This window comes from Chaetodon trifascialis, chromosome 20, assembly GCF_039877785.1.
Source record: "Chaetodon trifascialis isolate fChaTrf1 chromosome 20, fChaTrf1.hap1, whole genome shotgun sequence".
Classification (NCBI taxonomy): domain Eukaryota; kingdom Metazoa; phylum Chordata; class Actinopteri; order Chaetodontiformes; family Chaetodontidae; genus Chaetodon; species Chaetodon trifascialis.
In genome coordinates, this window is record NC_092075.1 from 3,476,561 (window position 1) to 3,494,649 (window position 18,089).

The window sequence follows — 18,089 nt, forward strand, 5'->3', positions numbered from 1 at the left end:
ACAAACAGAATTTTGATCAAATGACAGCTCAGATTTAACAACCACACTTCAACCTTCAGTCTAAACAGGTCACATTAGCCAACTAACGCTAGCTTTGTAAATTATACAAAACACTAAGACACACAGAAGTCACAAACAGCAAATGCGTTCAGATTAATCACAGAGAAATAAGGAACGGAGAGACCGCTGTGTCATTTTAAAGCAAACAGATAATAACCAAGCTTTGGCTGTATAAGCAGCTTAGAGCTACACTGTGAAACAATCAGCGGTAAACTCCTCCGTCATCCAGTCACATTGTTTAGAGCTAAAGCATCTGGCAGCCTCCTCAGGACAGGTCGTATTGACCTTAATGCTTCAGCTTAATGATGTATGGTTCGTGAACGGCGGCCTGCTGGAGGTCTGCAGCTCTGTCAAATGTGTGTAAGATTTCCACATCATGAGGGAAGTCACAGGCCAGAGGAAGAGAAGTGCTGTTTCCTAATTCGCTTCAGCTTCCGTCGGCTTTCATCATCTTTCTTTGAGGCCGTTTAAGAGAAATCATCATCAGCCAGAGATGAACCTTAAACTGTGAGGAACGTGTGGCAGCCGGACACTTTATTTCTGCGTTAGTTTGTTTTGTTTATTTGCTGTGAAACCGTCACACTTTCTGTTACTGAGGCTCACATTTACACACCAATGCTGACACTTTGATTGTACATAAGATTGCACAGCCTGGCATCCTGATGCCCCCACGGTCTGCAACATTGTTCGGTGGTTTTAAAGGCAGCTCGGGCTGTTTTGACTATCGGACGACTTTCAGCTCGTAAAGGGGAAGTAATGAGCTATCAGCACCTTGCTATCTGCAGTCGGTCAAAGTCTGAAGTGTAGGGATGTGCAATAAATTCTGGTCTGACGTTTGCTTTAACTTGACTGTGCAAACATGAGAATATCAGTGAATCAATATTTTAAAAAGTCAAAAACAAGACGACGAGAGCTCCCTTCCACTGCCCGGGATATTCTTACCGCCTGCTTAGCATAACCGCTAACTCAGCACATGGTACAGTCTGACAATGTCAAACCCAACACACAACAATCAGACTGCGCCGTATGAGCCTTGTAATCCCTGCAACCTTTCACCTCCTGACTCAGTTGATGCAACAGAAAAGAAGTACAAGCCAACTGTGTTTGGGTCGGCCCGAGCTTATCAGCCAATGATAACTGATCATCCCGGTAATCAGCAAACACACACTTCCTGTTCCTGCACATCTGAATTTAAGCAACTTTTAAGACAGCTGACATGAGACGTGAGACACTTTTTCATTGCAGCCTGCAAGAGAATTATAGAAAACAAGCTAAATGAACAACAGAAATAGGCAGCGTCCTCTATCTGCAGTGTGTATAATAAATAAAGGCACTTGGATGAAGCAGGTAAACAGTGACAGTGCAGCATAAATAGCACAGCTAATTAGAAACAATGAAGAGTGTCCTCTCTGTGTATAATACATAAAAAGGCACTTATGTATGACAGCTAAACCATAACAGGGTAATATTCAGGGATCTTATGAAGAATGAGGCTCGTGTTATGGCAACATAGCCGACAGTAAGCTCTGTTATTACAGGATATAAGTCAAATTTCTGCTTTCTGCTTTCTGCTAAGAGTGGGTGTCAGCCCTTTAAATGCCTGTTTGATTACATGTTCAGTGAGCCGCCGTGCACACAGCGGGCAGCGTGCACGCTGCAGTTCTGGCTGCCGCCGGTGGCCTTTCACCTACCGCTCCTCCCTCCCTGCGGCCGAGAGCCACGCACAGCTCCGGAGAGCGAGATCAACCCCGGCCTCCTCCTCCTCCTCCGCCGCCATCCTCCCCTCCACCCTCAGCTTCACACACGGTGGACAGTACCAACAAGCCTTTGTTGTCAAAGCAAAGAGCAGACAGCAAACAAGCGAAACAAAGACGATGGAGTGCCCAACAGGCAGAGCCGGTGGTGCTGAGCAGCCAGAGATGAACCTTAAACTGTGAGGAACGTGTGGCAGCCGGACACTTTATTTCTGCGTTAGTTTGTTTTGTTTATTTGCTGTGAAACCGTCACACTTTCTGTTACTGAGGCTCACATTTACACACCAATGCTGACACTTTGATTGTACATAAGATTGCACAGCCTGGCATCCTGATGCCCCCACGGCCTGCAACACCACGTTAACCACAACATCCGTTTAGCTTGAAACTCAACACCCACCTCCTTTTAATATTTCCTGTCAGTCCAACATGCATAAAAATACTGCATTATGCTAAAATCCTTTAAAGGGGGTGTGGGAAACTGTTATCTGTTTACACATCCAGCAGTTACAGAGCGACTGTGTTTCAGGCCACCTGCGGCACAGGTCCAATGTTCACCCTCTCGCAGCTCCGTTTATGGTTTTACTCCTGAGGGAAATACCTGGCTCGGTTGGTGCTGGATGCTGCGCTGTGTTTACCAGCTCGTCGCCAGCTGTGTTTGTCTGCTGTTTGCTGCTGAGCAGGGAGACTACAGCAGGGTTTTAGAGCATCTTCTCTGGAAACAGCTGCAGCCAAAAACAGCACGAGAGTGAACCAAAGCAGCAATAAAAAGCCAATGGGAGCTGCAGGATTGATTATTATGACTTAATGTAATAACTTTAGTTTGCCAGTGAACCACCAAATATTGCAATGATGCAAAAAAAGGATTATTACTATAAAGTTTATACAGTATGCAGAGTCACTACGCCATCAAGTAACACACACCTACTGCGGATAAGACTGAAAACTGAGCAAACAAACAGTTTTACTCCTGCTGTTGACCTTTACCAGCCAAGACTACAAAGAGCAAACACACTGGAGGCGAGGGAAAGACACTCAGCTACAGCAAAGAGGCACTTCTTCCATACTGGAATATACACAAGCATGCACAGCTACCCAAACAAAAGGACAGAGCAGCAGGAAGAGATGCATATCCTACACAAGCAAATGCAAGGATGAAAGGGCAGAAAAAGCAAGGCTGCACGCAGGGACGCTGCCGCCAAGGTCACGAGATAAATCCTCCAGCAGTCCGAGCCGAGGAAAACTCTGTGGTACTCACACGCTGTGAGGCGGTCTGCGCTGCACGACCAGGAAACGAGAGCCAGCTTGGCTATAAGAGCGAGTGCGAGCGCATAAAGAGCAATGTCTGCGTTTTCCCTGCTAATTTACACATAGTATGCTGCACTTCATTAACTCCTCTGCATCAGAAAAGGTGAGTTGAGAGCTGATTTCCACATGACAGCATCAAAACCTGAGCAGTCGTACAAAAGGAGAATTAGCAAACGCATTCACACGCCGGGATATTAATTCCCTTTGAAGGATTTGTGGGAAGTGTTGTTGATCATTTCACTGAGACTGATGAAAGCAACCTTTTACAAGTGGGAACACATTGTTATCAGTGTCTTTCAGCGGTTGCTAAGACACGCTGAGGACGCATATACTGTAAAACAGGAAGCGAGACCCCATATATCAAGAGGTGTTACACCTTACCTCTCTCCACTCACCGCTCGCCTTTGTTTCACTCCCTGCTCCCTCTGCTATTGTTTCTCTATCACATCCTTCTCTGGTAAACAGCTGACAACGACACGGATTGGTAAAATTTTCACACATGCATCTAAGATCAGAAACTCAGCTGAGCGTTACTGAAGAGAAACGACTCAAAGATTTCCCGCCTCGGTGCTTTCGGTTTGGATTTCGTGGAGAAATGTCCTTCTGGTGGGAAAGTCCAGACTCTACGCACAACAACAACAACAACAACAACAACAACAACTTGACAAAGTGCAGCTTTTAAAGCCAAAATCTGCAGATGTCCGTGTTGCATTTAAAAGTCCACCACAGGCGGCAGAGTGGAGCTTGTTGCATAATCTCACCTCATCACGGGTGGAAATTTACGATTCAACGGTGAAACGTCGTCAGCCAAACCGAACTTTATTCAAATAATCTAACCAGGAATGGAAATTAACAGCCAAACACACAAATTCACTTACTGTAAAAGTACACCAGGATACACAAGATTAAAGGGCCTAATGCTACTGAAGACGGTCCTTAAGGTGCCAGACAGTCTAACCGCTTCAGAAACCCCCTCCTCGACATCTTCCCATAGGACTGGGGGGGGGGGCTGCGTATCATTATATCATCATATCTAAACGATATCACCTCCCCCTCCTCTCTATGGCAGCCAGCTTTTCACCTACGAGCCACTTCTTTTCAGCAACCCTTAAACAGCTGGTCTGATTTTAACAGCTGTGGCTAGCTAGCATGCTAATATTAGCATCACGAGTCGGCTGAAAACTGACTCATTTTAAAACAAGGATGTTGTAAAAGGGGCTTAATTGTGCACTGGGTGCTACGTATATGATACTGTGCTAAAAGACACCAGCTGGATGGACAAATGGACATCCATCGTGGACATTCATGTGCTGCAGGATGAGGACTAAGCTGGACTTGCTGGAGTATAAACTTCCCTAAATCCAATAACCATGAGAGCTAACAGAGTTTAGGTGGTTACAGGAGTGGCTTCACACGGCGGGACGATGGACAGGGTGTCGTGAACTAATGATTAACCCACTGTTGATTCATTATTTTCTTAATTAACTGATAAGTTGTTTGGTCTGGAAAATGGTAAAAAGTGTTGATCAGTGTTTCTCAAAGCTTAAGACGACATCCTCAAATGCTTTGTCCACAACCCAAAGAAGAAACCGGAAAGCATTCACATTTAAGAAGCTGGATCAGAGAGTTTTCCTCTAATCGCTGAATCGTTGCAGCGCTGATGCTCAGAAACGCTCTGTTAGCTGTACCGACTGCAGAAGACTCTGCAGACCTGCTCACTGCTTCAGCATCTGGAGAAACCCAAAGCCTGTTGGGCCCATTACGGCTGCTAAGCTGCGATTGGACAGTCACTTCAGAGGGAATGAGTGATTGGTCAGCTGGATGAAGAGATGTACAGGAGGAGGACTGTTGCTGCTGTTAATGCAAACACACGGCGTGATTATACAACAGCGCTGACGTCTTTCTGAACTGTGCTCGGTGAACCCTTCAGCATGTCCATCGCTCTTCTCAGTACAGCAAACTATGCTCTGGATGACCTTTTCACCCAACATCTGTCTTCTTCAACTCTCCCCGAATTCCGGTCTGGCCTTCCCTCGCTGTTCACTCACGAGGAACGCGGACGCTTAAAAAGTCTCACGGCTCAAACCTAAATAACTCCGAGCGATCGAAACTCTCCACGGGGTCCTCCGGCGTCTCCGTCACCCTGTGGACACTTTATTTTTCTCCTCACGCTGACGCTGTGCCTCCATTAGCTGCAGAAAATCTCTGAGCGTTTGAACTCTGTGTGTGGTCACATGGGAATTCAGTTTCCTGTGTTGACATGATCTCAAGTTGGGAAAATAAAGCGTCTCTTTCATCCTCCAGTTTCCTACAGCTGACCGTTTCAGATGTGTTATCTTCAGCATGTAAAGAATTAAACCATGCGTTATATTAGCCCCGCTTTCCTGGATGTGCAGCCTTAGAAGCTTAATGTATGCATCCCATATAATCAGCTGCACTGATGGGCCTCAGGCCGGGAACGACTGATGACACGTTGGTCATGATGTGCAAAATGAAAAATACTGATCGGGTAATAAAGCGACTAGAAAGTCTCCTCAGAGCCGAGCGACCTCGTGGCTATGAGGCTGTTTATGTGCCTCAGATTCAAACTTGATAAACTGATTTGAGCCCAAATAGTGTAAACAGCACCTTAACATTAAACCCCCATAGTCAGCATTTTGAAGCGCTATGTAAACAAGTTGTGGAACGCTCCAAAAACACCTGTTTGGAACGTTCCACAGGTAAAGAGGCTGTTTGGTAACAGGTGAGAGCATCATGATTGGGTATGAAAGGGGCATCCTGGAAAGACTCACATTTAAAGAGTCTAAGGTGATGTATGTGCAAGCAGCTGAACCGTAAACAGTAAATCAATACCAGTTCACATACATCTTCAGACTGACCCTTCTTCCTAATCCAATCAGCAGCCTCAGCTGTTGGAGTCTCTTACCTTGCTTCCCTCCGATGATGCGAACTGACCGACAGGTAAATTTCGACCTAGAGACATTTCATCCAGGCAGCAACAAACTTCAGCTCCCGTGTCACTTCCAGCGTTCAGTCATCACAGACGACGCCGATCGAATGAAGACGTGGACGCACACGAAGGGACAGGAGTCAAAAATCAAACGTGGAGACGCGCAGTCCAACGCAGGAGTGAAAAGAGTCTTAACCAGATTGTGCTAATCCTCTTAGCCACAAAGCGTGCAGTGACACTGGATGTCCCTCTGATCACGCCAACTGGGTGCCTGCTTAAATAACAGGCGGCTTATTAAGGGGGGGCAACACAGGAGCAGCACGGGGAGAGTTGAACATTGTCACAGGAGCAAATATTTATACACAAGAAAGCAGTGATGCAACGTGCGACAGTTGCCCCTCCAGCTTTAGAGGACAGGCCGTCAGATCGAGACAGGGGGAGACGAACTGCTTCCCCCGGCTGTTTGAAAGTCAAAGACCTGAAACGAATCAAATCATCCAGCTCCTGTTGGTTTTTCCGCTCAACGCTGAGATCACTATGAGCCACCTGAGTCACTGTTTTCTTACATTAAGCACAGCGGTGCCGCACCCCGCAGCGAGCAAAGCGCCGCTCATCCTCAGCAGTTTGCTTTAGGATATGAGATTCTGCGTGTCTGCTCTCGTTCGCAGATTCCTCTCCAAGTCCCAAAAAGTCATTAGCCCGAACGCACTCGAAACATCGTGAACTCGAAGACACGTTTTACCAAAGCGGGCTGATGAACCAACAGGGGCTGAGCTGCAGGATATCAATACATCTGTGGAACAATGAAGTGCTTTCTGACTCAGGAGCAGCCTCAAACTGTAGAAGAGTTATTAGTCAACTTATTGCATAAGATGAACAAAGAGAGCCAAGATCAGCGGCTGCATCTGACCCTCAAACTGTTCACTGAGGGGCAGCGGCTGAAGCACACAGCAAACACCCTCCATCTCCCATAATGCAGCTCATTAGACCTGATTAATGAGCATCCAGGCTGATTTTCTCAGACTTTGAGTGTATTTTCTGTTTCCACAGACTTAACGAGTAAAACTGGTGAAGCTCCCTTTAACAGGAACTGATAAGACAGGAAAAATCAGACATGCGACACACATTTTCTCTTTGAGAACGTACTTGGATGAAGACGTTCCACACAGACATAAATTTGCATGTTATTCATTTGGCAGATGCTTTTGTCCAAAACCACAATCCAAGCCACAGCAGATCAGAGAGAGGAGAGGAGAAAGCGTGACTCATCGGGACACGAAAGAGCATCTTCGCTTGAAGTGTGTGAGAAGAAGTGGATGTTAGATGTTCCCATCGCGATGATTCAGCTGCTGGCTGGCTCAAACCAACACCGGCAGCAAGCACCTCTAGCTGCCAGATTAACTCCACCAGTGACACATACTGGAGTTTGGTGGTGCGGCTCCATCCTGTGATCCTCTGAAATAAATCTGTGGTGATCAGCCAGCAACGGCGTGCCTGCACAGGTTTCTTGAGCGAAAGGCTGCTGACCTACACTCACTACTGTGCCTGAATGCATCGTGTATAAACTGAGCATAGCATGCTGCCTTCACTGCACAGCCTGTGTGGATGTTATTTAATGCTGCAGAAGGGGCAAGGTGCAGTTTCCAATAATACAAACAGCTGAAAAGCAGCAAATGATCACATTTCATAATGCATGAGGATTAATTTTCTAACCAATCCCTGCAGCAGGAAGAACGTTTGCATGGAGCACAGATGGAGGAAGGTTGTGGTTATCGGTGTTTTCACAAAGTGTGTTCTATCAGCCTCCATTCATGTCATTAAAACCACAGATCTCTATCAAACACGACAAACACGCGTCTCTCCAGACGCTGTCCCTGCGTGCTAAACCACACGAGCACGTCTCATGTGATAAACGAGAGGAGCTCCCGTTCAACAAACCCTCGGAGCTGCTTTCATCCTTCAGCTGATGCAGTGTGCTGAGTGTCACACGGAGCAGACCCATTACTCTGAGCCAGTTAGCTCGAACCGACCTGCTCACCAGGGAAGTGCTGAGGAGGACATTTCATTTCAGTGGACTCATTCTTTCTCAATCTCCGTACTGTTTGATTTTTACAGCCCTCTATTATTATTGATTTTGCTTTTAGGGAAGTCATTTGTTATTTGGCAGGTGCCACCCTGCTGTAAACGATCTGAGTGCTGCACGCAGCACGTCATCCAGAGTGATACGCACACATGGACAAACATGGGGCTGAATCTATCAGTTGACAGCAGCTGCCTGCTGGGTGACAGATAAAGATGAATGGATGTAAAGTGAGTGCAATAAATTCACCGGCACAGAAATGAAACACGGGAAAAGAGGGCTGGAAGCAAAGACGTCGTCTTTAAGGTTAAATAAGCACAACGCCGCTCGTTTCCACCCCTGGCAGACACAGAGCGACGTTTTCATTCATTCTGAGTCCAGTTTGTCTCACTAAATGAATGTAAGTCCAATATTCACCCTCTTTAAGATAAGATATAACTTTACTGAACCGACAGCGGGGAAATTAAGACGATCCAGACGGCAAGAATAAAAAAAAGAGATGTAGAAGAAGAACAAATAGTCAAAAAGAGGGATAAAAAACTACATATATGTGCATTATGTACAAAAAAAGTGTAAAAATGATATTGCCTTGAATGTTTGGACATGTAAGATAAAGATAATAAAATAGTGTTTTGTACTGTTGCATGGTCAATACCCATGTAGCATAGCACAGGAACTCTGTTTCAGCTCTGCTTTTGTCTCCACCAACTCAAATAAACAACCGTAAAGCTCCATGAAGCCGAACAGAGCTGCACATATAACTGTGATCTTTAACACGGGTGGCATGGGCCGTGCATTATGCAACACATTTTCCATGTAACCCACCGCTGAGGATGCCATTCAGCTTCTGCCGGCGCTCTAAAGATAATCCACCTGAGCATCTGCAGCCATTACCCAGACTGAGAGGCCGTGGGAAGAGCAGGAAAAGGTGAGGATAGCTTCACTGATCTACGCCACGATGGATAACCGCTGCAAGGTCTTAGCACTTAGCATAACGCAGCGGGTGGAAGCAGGACATCTGGGGCCGAAGAGCACAGCGTAAGACAAAGCCTAAGTGAGCCTCTGTGGGAAATGCATCTGTTGTTGCAGCAGCAAACACAAACACAGCGAAGAGGAATCGGTGAGATTAAGCACAACACGAGGGACGATTCCCGAACCGTGTTTACACAACACCTGAGGTGAAAATGAGAAAGTATGAGGGTATTCAAAAGCAGGAGGATGATGAACACACTGACTCTCAGGGTGTCTTCACAGACACACTTCGGTTCATTTGGTTGACTGAAGAGGAGTAAACATGAAGTTAAACAGAGCAACCCGCTGACTGATGGCGACCGTCGTCCTGCATGACCATGACCCTCGAGGAGGCGCTTCAATGCGTCTGATGTGTTTATTTATGTTCTGTAGTGGCACAAAGAGCTGAGCAGCATTACCAGACTGTATGTAATGAATAAGGAGTAACAGGCAGAGGAGGATGAAAAGGAGGCTTCTTCTTCTTCTTCTGCAGTAATGATTCAGGCTTTATGACTTTCGACCTGTTGATCAGGCAAATACACACCATGACGTGTTAGCATGGCCGCCAAACCATTTGCATCCATCGCTTCTACCGCTCAATGATAAGAACGCTTCCTGAGCACATTTCATGGTCAGCAGACGGGTTTATTAATAGTTTAGCTTTTGATGTTGGGATAAAAATCACACATCTGCCGTCATGGAATCTTGTGTTTGGTTCGCCTTCAAGCGGTCTGGTTGTTCGGTCTGAACCAGGGTTTGTAAATGAAATATATTAGAGTTTCACAGCATTGACGGGACAAAACAGGCACTTTGAGGACATAACTCTGGGCTCTGGGAAGCTGTGATGGCCATTTTTCCAGACTTTCTGACACTTACAGGGACAATCAATTAATAAGAACAATCAATAAATAAATTTATCAACAAATCTGAGCACTGTGCTGTGTAATTTAGCTTTTTCACAAGCTGGTTTCTGACTCACATATTAAAGACACTGAAATATAAATATTAGGGCTGCAGCTCATGATGGTTCCCGTTATTGACGATGATGCTGATTGTTTTTTTGATTGGTTCATTTCTTAGTCTATAAAACAGAGCTGCAATGAGTTATTGATGCACGTGTGTGGACGCTGACGCTAACGTCCAACTTCTTCGGCTGATGAATCCGGACCGCTTGCACCTGTTTGAATCCAACTCTGTTGTCTTATCTTGAGCGTGTGAGAGAGGATGATGTGTGGGATAATCTCATCCTGACCGTGGACGATGTTCTCTGCTCCTGCCCACGGCGCGGACTGATTTAGATGTCTGGGACGGACAAAGATGCAGCGACGCGGAGATAAGCGCCGAATAAACTCTGTGAAGCACCACCGCGGTATGCGTCGCACGCCTTGAGGCTAAGTCTGGAAAGGCGACGTCATGCCAGTTCTCAGAAGACTTTCCTTCTTTAACTCCGCAGCAGCAACACAAAGGTCAAAGGTCAGGGTTTCCAGATTAACCCTATAGTGTTACCGCTGGAAGGCTGCGCCTCAGCGGCAGGTCATCCGACCTGCTTTGTGGTGTTTTGGCCTGTTATGTGTCCGCTGAGTTCAGGGTAATGGCTCAGATTACACCTCCTGTTGGGCGGCCGGCGTAGCGGAGGTTTTAAATGAATGTCAATGTGACATTTCAAAGGGCTCAGGAGGAAAGGACGCAGGGTTCAGTGCAGAAGTCTGCTTGAATTCAGGTTAATTCTGGGTATTTTTGGGGACATTATATTACACTTACCATCCAAAATGAGGGGAAAAACCAGATTTTACGACCCATGATATTACGCTTTCATGTGCCTCTTTGAAGCGTGCTCAACGAATAAAGTTAATTATTATTATCAAACATGATTTTAACAGCGTGGCTTTGAGAGAGAATGAAATAAGAGACCAGTCTTTGTCTGCCGCGGCTCAGCTCCATTAAGCTAATGGACTGTCAAACTGCGAATTATTTAAGCGCCAGTGTTAGCAAACACAACACCACGCTGGGGGGGATGCAGGAGAGTCTGATATGCTTACAAACACCGGCTCAACGCTCAGAATGTGGACAGACAGTGTTGTGACTGCTAATGTGATGGGCTGCGCTCCATTTTTTGGGCCTTACATCCTCACAGGAAACACAATGCAGGCCCTTTCTGCAGGTCTGTGAACTTCCAGCTTCCATGACAAAGCAGTTCTTAAGTTTTCTGCTTCATGACGGGGGCGTGCGTCATGCCAAAAAGCACAGATTAGCCTCCTCCCGCTGTGCATGAAAGAAATTAAGGGAAAACTGTGGAGTAACAGTCGGATCATGTTGCACAATTTTCTGTCTTCTCCCGTGCTTGTGTTGGACTTTATGAGGGATAACAGTTGGCCGCACCTACAGCCTGAAGTCATGTTGCATGATGTTATGATTTACAAAAGGTTTTCAGGTCAGGAAAGCACTTGAAAACACACCCAGACATGCATCAAGCCGCGCTCATCAGAGCCAGTCCGACCAGTCTGCAGGAGCATCCACGTAAAGCGTTACATGCAGCAAAAGGCTGAGACGTCAACTTTGTCTTCCTCATTTTCCCCATCTGCTTCCTGAATAAACACCACAATAACTCAAGGATTCGGCCTCAGTCTGAGCCGCTCGTGTTTCATCACTGCCGTCTAGTCACAGAGCTGAACATCCCATTTTCTGAAGAATAAACACCCGTCACATCTTTGAAAAACCCAGAAGGTTGTAACTTCAACTGTGTGGATGAGCAAATATTCTGTTTGCTGCAAAGAGAAAAGACTTTTAACCCGTTTCTGTGGCTGGAAATTACATTTTTTGTAAAAACAGCAGCAAGATATTCCCATTTTATTCAACACTGGACAGAAACCTCACTCTTAAAGTATTTATCTTAGAGTAATGTTCAGTTTCAGAGCTGCTAATGAACTTTAGAGGCTGCACTTTGCTCCATACCAAGAGGTGTTCCTAATATTTTGTCTACCCTCATTGACAGAAATGTAAATAACATGCATGAAGTTTGCATGAATTAGCTTTTAATGAACGTTTTGCACAAATCTGACATGGATAAATCTGCAGCCGCCATCTTTGTTTGGATTAAGAGAAGAGGTGAGATTGAGAAACAGGTTAAAAATCTCGCTTTTCATGCAGCTGATGTCACTTATGGTTCGAAGTGAATGCAGCAGTGAGTGTTGTTCAGCGATGACAGGCACAAATTGGAGCCACGTAAAAGCATCAAAACACACTTAACAGACAGAGTTTGGTTTGGACTCACGATACTGACGTTATCCAGTGATCAGATGACTTGATTCAGCCTAAATATATTTACTTTTCTGCACAGTTCCCGCCCTTTTATTTCAAATATGCACTTTAAAATCCTAATGACGGCTTTATGTTGAACTCATGTACTCATTGCTGTGCACTTGATTTGCCACCTCTACACCTACTTAACCTACACTTCAACTACAAGCACATTTGAATTTAAAGGATTTGTGCATTTATTTGCTCTTTCAGTGAGAAGTGATGTGTGGTTTCCTGAGGCCTCCTGCAAACTCTGGTGTTGGTATTAGTGAGATCGGAGCTGAGTAAAGCTGGATCAATGCATGTCTGGTCTGGACTTCAGCTCACTGGCTGCACTGGAAGCCTGCGTGATGAGGATGACTCCTAAATGCAGAGGATGAAGTCAAAGGAGCACACGGCATGAGTTAGAGTTCACGTTCAGCCCAGGAGCTCCTGCGGCTGCTCGCAAATATTTTGACAGCAGGAGCGAAATTAATGAGGCCGCTGTCTCCAGATGTGTTTCTCTGCTGCCTTCAGGTGTTGGCGGGGATTAGAGTGTCAGCGAGCTTTAAGGACTGAGGTGTGGGCTGTGTTTACCTTTTCGTCTTCGTCCTCGCTGTCTTCAGCCGCTGGTGTCTCCGTGTTCCCGTCGTCCTGTCCCGCGGTGACCTCTTCGGAGTCCGAGCTGTGTCCATCACCTCCAGAAACTTCCAGCGCGGCCGTCACCTCCTCTCCCTCGGACAAGGTGTGTGAACCTGACGACGACTGACTCCCACACGCCGCAAAACGCTCCATTTCACCGACTGGTCCGCTGATGTTCAGGAGCCAAACACAAGCCCATTCACGTCAAAACAAAACGTAGCTACTAATTAACCTGTCAGCGCACCTGTGCGCCGGGCTCATTTTACGAGTCCGTGAAAGGACGCCACTTTTCTGACGGAGTAAAAACAAAAGTCACGACGTCCTCCGAAGTCCGCGCTGTTAAAATACTTTCCGACCCTGTTCAGCGTCAAAGCGACGGCTCATCTTCGGCTAAAAGTTGCCCCTGCGCGGCTCCAGACGCCCGTTTACAGGCTGCGTGAGTCCATACAGTCACTGGCTTCATAACGAACGGCCCGCAGCCCGAGGAAAGCCCGCCTACAACGTGCGGGGGAGGGCCAATCAGATCACAGCTCGTGCCAAACCAAACAGAGACGCTTTTAAATGCTGCTCAGTCTGAAGCCATCAAGATGAGTTCAAGTACTGCTGGACTTCAGTATTTTTTCACACTTCTCGACATCTTAGAGTACTTTTACTCCATTACCCCCCCCCCCCCAGCCTTCCTGTCCGGTGAAAACCACGTATCTCCAGCATACACATTAATGTAGAAGTAATATTCATCCACAAACAATATGAGTACTTTTAAGTACATTTTACGAATACTTACATACTGTTACTCAAGTATAGTTTTGAATGCAGGACTTTTACTTGCAGTGGAGTATTTTCACAGTATTTTCTCTTCCACCACTGTTCTGTACGAATGTAAACACACTAATTTACTGCTGTTTCCTCGTGAGCAACATCCAGGAGTGGAAGTGAAGCAGAAAACTGTCTGCAGGTGCAGAAGAACTGATAAAACGTCTGATAGGCTGGGACACATCAGCCAGTTTGTGTGTGATGACATCCTTTTCCTCTTGATGGCAAACATGTGTTAATTCACATACGTCCCCCCTCACAGGCAGCTTGATGATAAAAGCTGTCCATTGCTTTGCATGTCAACGTCTTTCCTCCCTCTGCCCGTGAAAACTATAACTTTGACATTTCCCAGAATAGCAATTGCTGTTTACACAGATTACGCAGGTTTATCTTCTGAGAAAGCACTTGTCTTAACTTGGCTGTGCTTTCCAGGTAAACCCTGTGCAATCTGAGGTGTACCATAGAATTATCATCCCACCTGCAGCAGAGCTCAGGCTCATTATGCACGGCGGCCACTAGGGGGCCCTGCAGTTACTGTAAATCACAAGAAGGATATTACACTCTAATGATGGGAATTTGCCTGTTATTTCAAACAATCTGCAGGGTCCTGATGGAAAACACGGCTGGCTCAACCAAGAGGGAATGCTTTGCTGCACAGATCATCGCTCATGTTCCTCATAAACACGCTCAAACGCAACACGCAGGAGGGATTAGCAAGAGGGAAATAATATTTGTCGCTTTCATCCCTTCAGTCATCTTCATTAAACCAAATTGGAAACAAATAAGCAAAGAGTTCCCAGGCCAGTGAATGTGTCATCGGCGTCTTTGTTGGGACAGCGCCGCACCCATGCATGATGTCAGCCGCTACACCCAGAGAGCATCTTTTTGGTTGTTTGCTCAAGATTTCCCACCACATTAATCATATTCCTCAGCTGATAGATGGCCGTTCATGGGCGTTATTCCCAGCAGGGAGTTAGACCAGAGGCAATTTTTCATCTGCAGCCCCTGGACAGATGTTACAAAGTCACCCTAAAAACAGGATATAAGGCGGTGAAGGACGCTTCTCTTTGCAGTACAGATGCAACGCCATCAAGCCTTTGTTAAGTAATTCAAACATATTAAACTGGTTTGTGGATTAGCAGTGGAGCAATCAACAGAGGCTTTTAAATGTGCATTAATTCCTCTTTAATTTTGTTGTTGTGATCAAAACTACACCCACGTCCTCTCTAAAATCTAAACACAAACCGAAGTGAGCAGCTCAGTTTGCAGCCAGCGGCTCGCGCTCTGCCCTCCAGCCTCCCTGTTAACTCCACATGCAGCGAACCTCAAACACCTTCCTCCTTTCATAATCCCTCTCCGGCACATCGTGTCAGGGTGCAGCGAGCTGCAGACAGCAAACAGGCTGCGGTGTTGAGCTGTTACATCCAGCCGGTTATTGAGCTCAGCGGCTGAGATGGTGCTGACAGTCAGATCCTGTGTAAATACTGAGCTCTGCAGTCACAATCATCAGGCGTCATGCTGTCCCTGATAACACCTGTCCAGGTTTGACAGTGTCTTAACACATAAATGAGGCCAGTGGGATCCTCTGCAGGCCTGAAAACCTCTGCTGGAGCAGCAGTTGGTCCAACACTTGGCTTAAGGCTGAGTATGTCAACACATTTTGGGTGTATTGCCATGATACTTCACACAGACGTTCAAGGCTCCCAGAGGACGAATCAAACTGACTCTGGTGATCCCGACTTTTCCTCTGTGAACTTTTGGATGGACTGCCGCAAAACAGCTCCATCATCAGGTCATAACTTAGGTTTGTCTTTTTGGTTTATGTCCAAACGCCTGTAAAATTAATGAAGCTCCCATCAGCCTCAGCTCTACGTTGCGTTAAAGCTTATTAGCAATTGTTAGCACGCTAATCTAAGATGCCATCTAAACATTATTCCTGCTTAACAGCTGCATGTTTAAAAGGTCACTTTCTTGTGTTAGAGGTGTTTTCAGTGGACAAAATGACTTCATATTTTAATCAACGATGACTGAAAAGTGTCGTCTGAATTGCTGAGCTTCACTGCTCTCACGTCCTGCACTGAAAACGGCGTTTGGAAGCTTTAGGCTGACTTCGAAAGGCTGAAACTGCTTCGTGTAAATGTCATTTGGCCCGAGGGTCGCCTCTCCTCTCACCCCTGCCTTCTTTCTCTTGGGTACAAAAATCCCCTTTTTAAATGGCAAATCAAAACAGATTTTAGTCACAGCCTAAAAGACCAAACCCAGAGAAAAGGAAGAGGGAAAAGGGGTGAAACTGAGGACAAATGAGACCCACAAAGACACAACTGTGATCATTTTGATGATCCACTAACTTTTAATTTAGCGCCATCGTCAGACCAAAGTTTAGATTTAAATTTAAAAAGCGTCCAGATGTCTGTTTGTGACCAAAAACCTGCACAGCTAAAGATCCTCAGCTTATGTTTGGTGCTAATTAGCAAATGGCAGCACGCTAGCATGCTAATATAATGGTGAACATAGTCGACATTACGCATGCAAACATCAGTGTTAGCATGCTGACATTAGCGTTTAGCTCTGTGCAGCCTCACAGAGCTGCAAACATATTTCAAATCTTAAATTTAACCAAACATGTCTTCGATTCAGCTCTAATGTGACTGAAATATAATCTTTTATCCACTATTGTTCAGCTTTATAATCTGCCTGCTTCAGTTTACTAAACGTCCTGCGTGTCTTTGTGGGTTTCAGTGAAACACTCACTGTGTGTTGTTATTATGCAGCATGTGTTCTGTGTTTAATCCCTTACTCTCCACAGGGGGGCGCTGTTTGCTGATGAAAACAGGTCTATGAAAACAAAGCGTACGTCCTCCTCAGCTGTTTGTTTGTTTGTTTGCCTTTTGAGCAGGACCCTGTTTTCTTTGCAGAGGCTGACGCTGGGATCAATAAACACTTTGCAGTTTATGATCAAAAAATCAGGATTAAACAAATTTACTGATAAAAATCTAAAGCTTTTCCTGCCTTTTTCAGCAGTTTTAGTCATTTTCTTTCAGTCTGACACATTCAGCTTTCATTTTGCGTGCAGTTTACAAAACAGGCAACTTTTGTCACAATGACTCTGACATCCTAGAAGATAAAATCACAAGGTTTTATGCTTTCAGACAATGTTAAATAACGGAAGCAAGCAGACTTCATTTGCAGCTGTAATCACTGACGTCAGTGTTAATAACATGCGATTATAGAGAAGTTGCTGAAAATGACTTTCATGCAGCTTAAACCATCAGCAGTCACTCACTGATTGCTGTTTGTGCAGTTGTTTTCTTTTACACTTCTTTTTTTTGCTTGTATTCAACAAAAAACTAGTGTATAAAAGAGCTCTATTGTTTAATGTCTTACATAAAGACATTTAATAACTTTCTAAATTTATGTGCTTCAGAATGAGTGTTTTCTTGTGCAGACGCAGCTCCAAAGCAGAATATTTCTTTCGTGATGTTGTTTCAAAGGCAGGAGAAATGCATTTGTTGACTGTGTGAATGATTATACACCCGTGCTCTCCTTTAGGACGCTCAGTGCGTTTCTAAGACGTGACTGAAGGATTCTGATCAAAGCAAAGAGGAACCCACATGATGTTTCAACTGTCGCAGACCACAAGTGACTTACAGCACACTGCTGATCTTCAGGATGATAAGAGTAAAGGTGGGGAAATTTACAAGCCACAATGAGAAGAATATGAGTGGGCAAGCATTTACTTGTTTAGTGGAAATCAATTTCCAGCGGCAAAGATCTGTCAAACGCTTGTTTTTGATTCAAAACACATCAATTCCCCTAATGTCAATACTGTGAACACCTCCAGGTAAACACGTCTGAGGTAGATCATTTTTGAAATTTCAGTCCACCTCAGGCTGAGAGCAGCGGCGGAGATGACAAACACACGCAACAGTCGAGGTTCAAGAGCAGCGAGGAGATCCAGATCGCGATAAGCAGCCATAATCGTGCAGTCAGTGAGGTGAGAAGATCTGAGCTTCCTGTGTGTTTTCAGCATGCAGCGAAAAGTACGTGACCGTTTATCTGTTCCTCAGAGAAATATGAGCAAAATATGAACACACTTCTGCACGCGTGTTGCTGAAGTGGTGTGCGTTACTTTCTTAAAAACCTCCTAAAGCAAACAGATGCAGCCGGCTTTCATCCTCCTCCTGCTGCAGCTCGT

The 18,089-nt window shown here is 45.5% G+C and overlaps 1 protein-coding gene across 7 annotated transcripts in view; it reads right to left on the reverse strand.

The window, feature by feature from the left end:
- mast4 (microtubule associated serine/threonine kinase family member 4) overlaps positions 1-13,551 on the reverse strand; it is a 90,168-nt gene extending 76,617 nt beyond the window's left edge. For 5 of the 7 annotated variants that reach the window (XM_070988340.1, XM_070988339.1, XM_070988338.1 and 2 more), the window contains exon 1: positions 13,037-13,551. In XM_070988340.1, the coding sequence (XP_070844441.1) occupies positions 13,037-13,234 (198 nt within the window). In that variant the 5' untranslated portion in view covers positions 13,235-13,551. Of the gene's footprint in view, positions 1-3,503; positions 3,664-6,048; positions 6,121-13,036 lie in introns of those variants that run through there. The other 2 variants (XM_070988343.1, XM_070988341.1) reach the window with 2 other exon arrangements.
- Between the last annotated feature and the right edge of the window lie 4,538 nt (positions 13,552-18,089).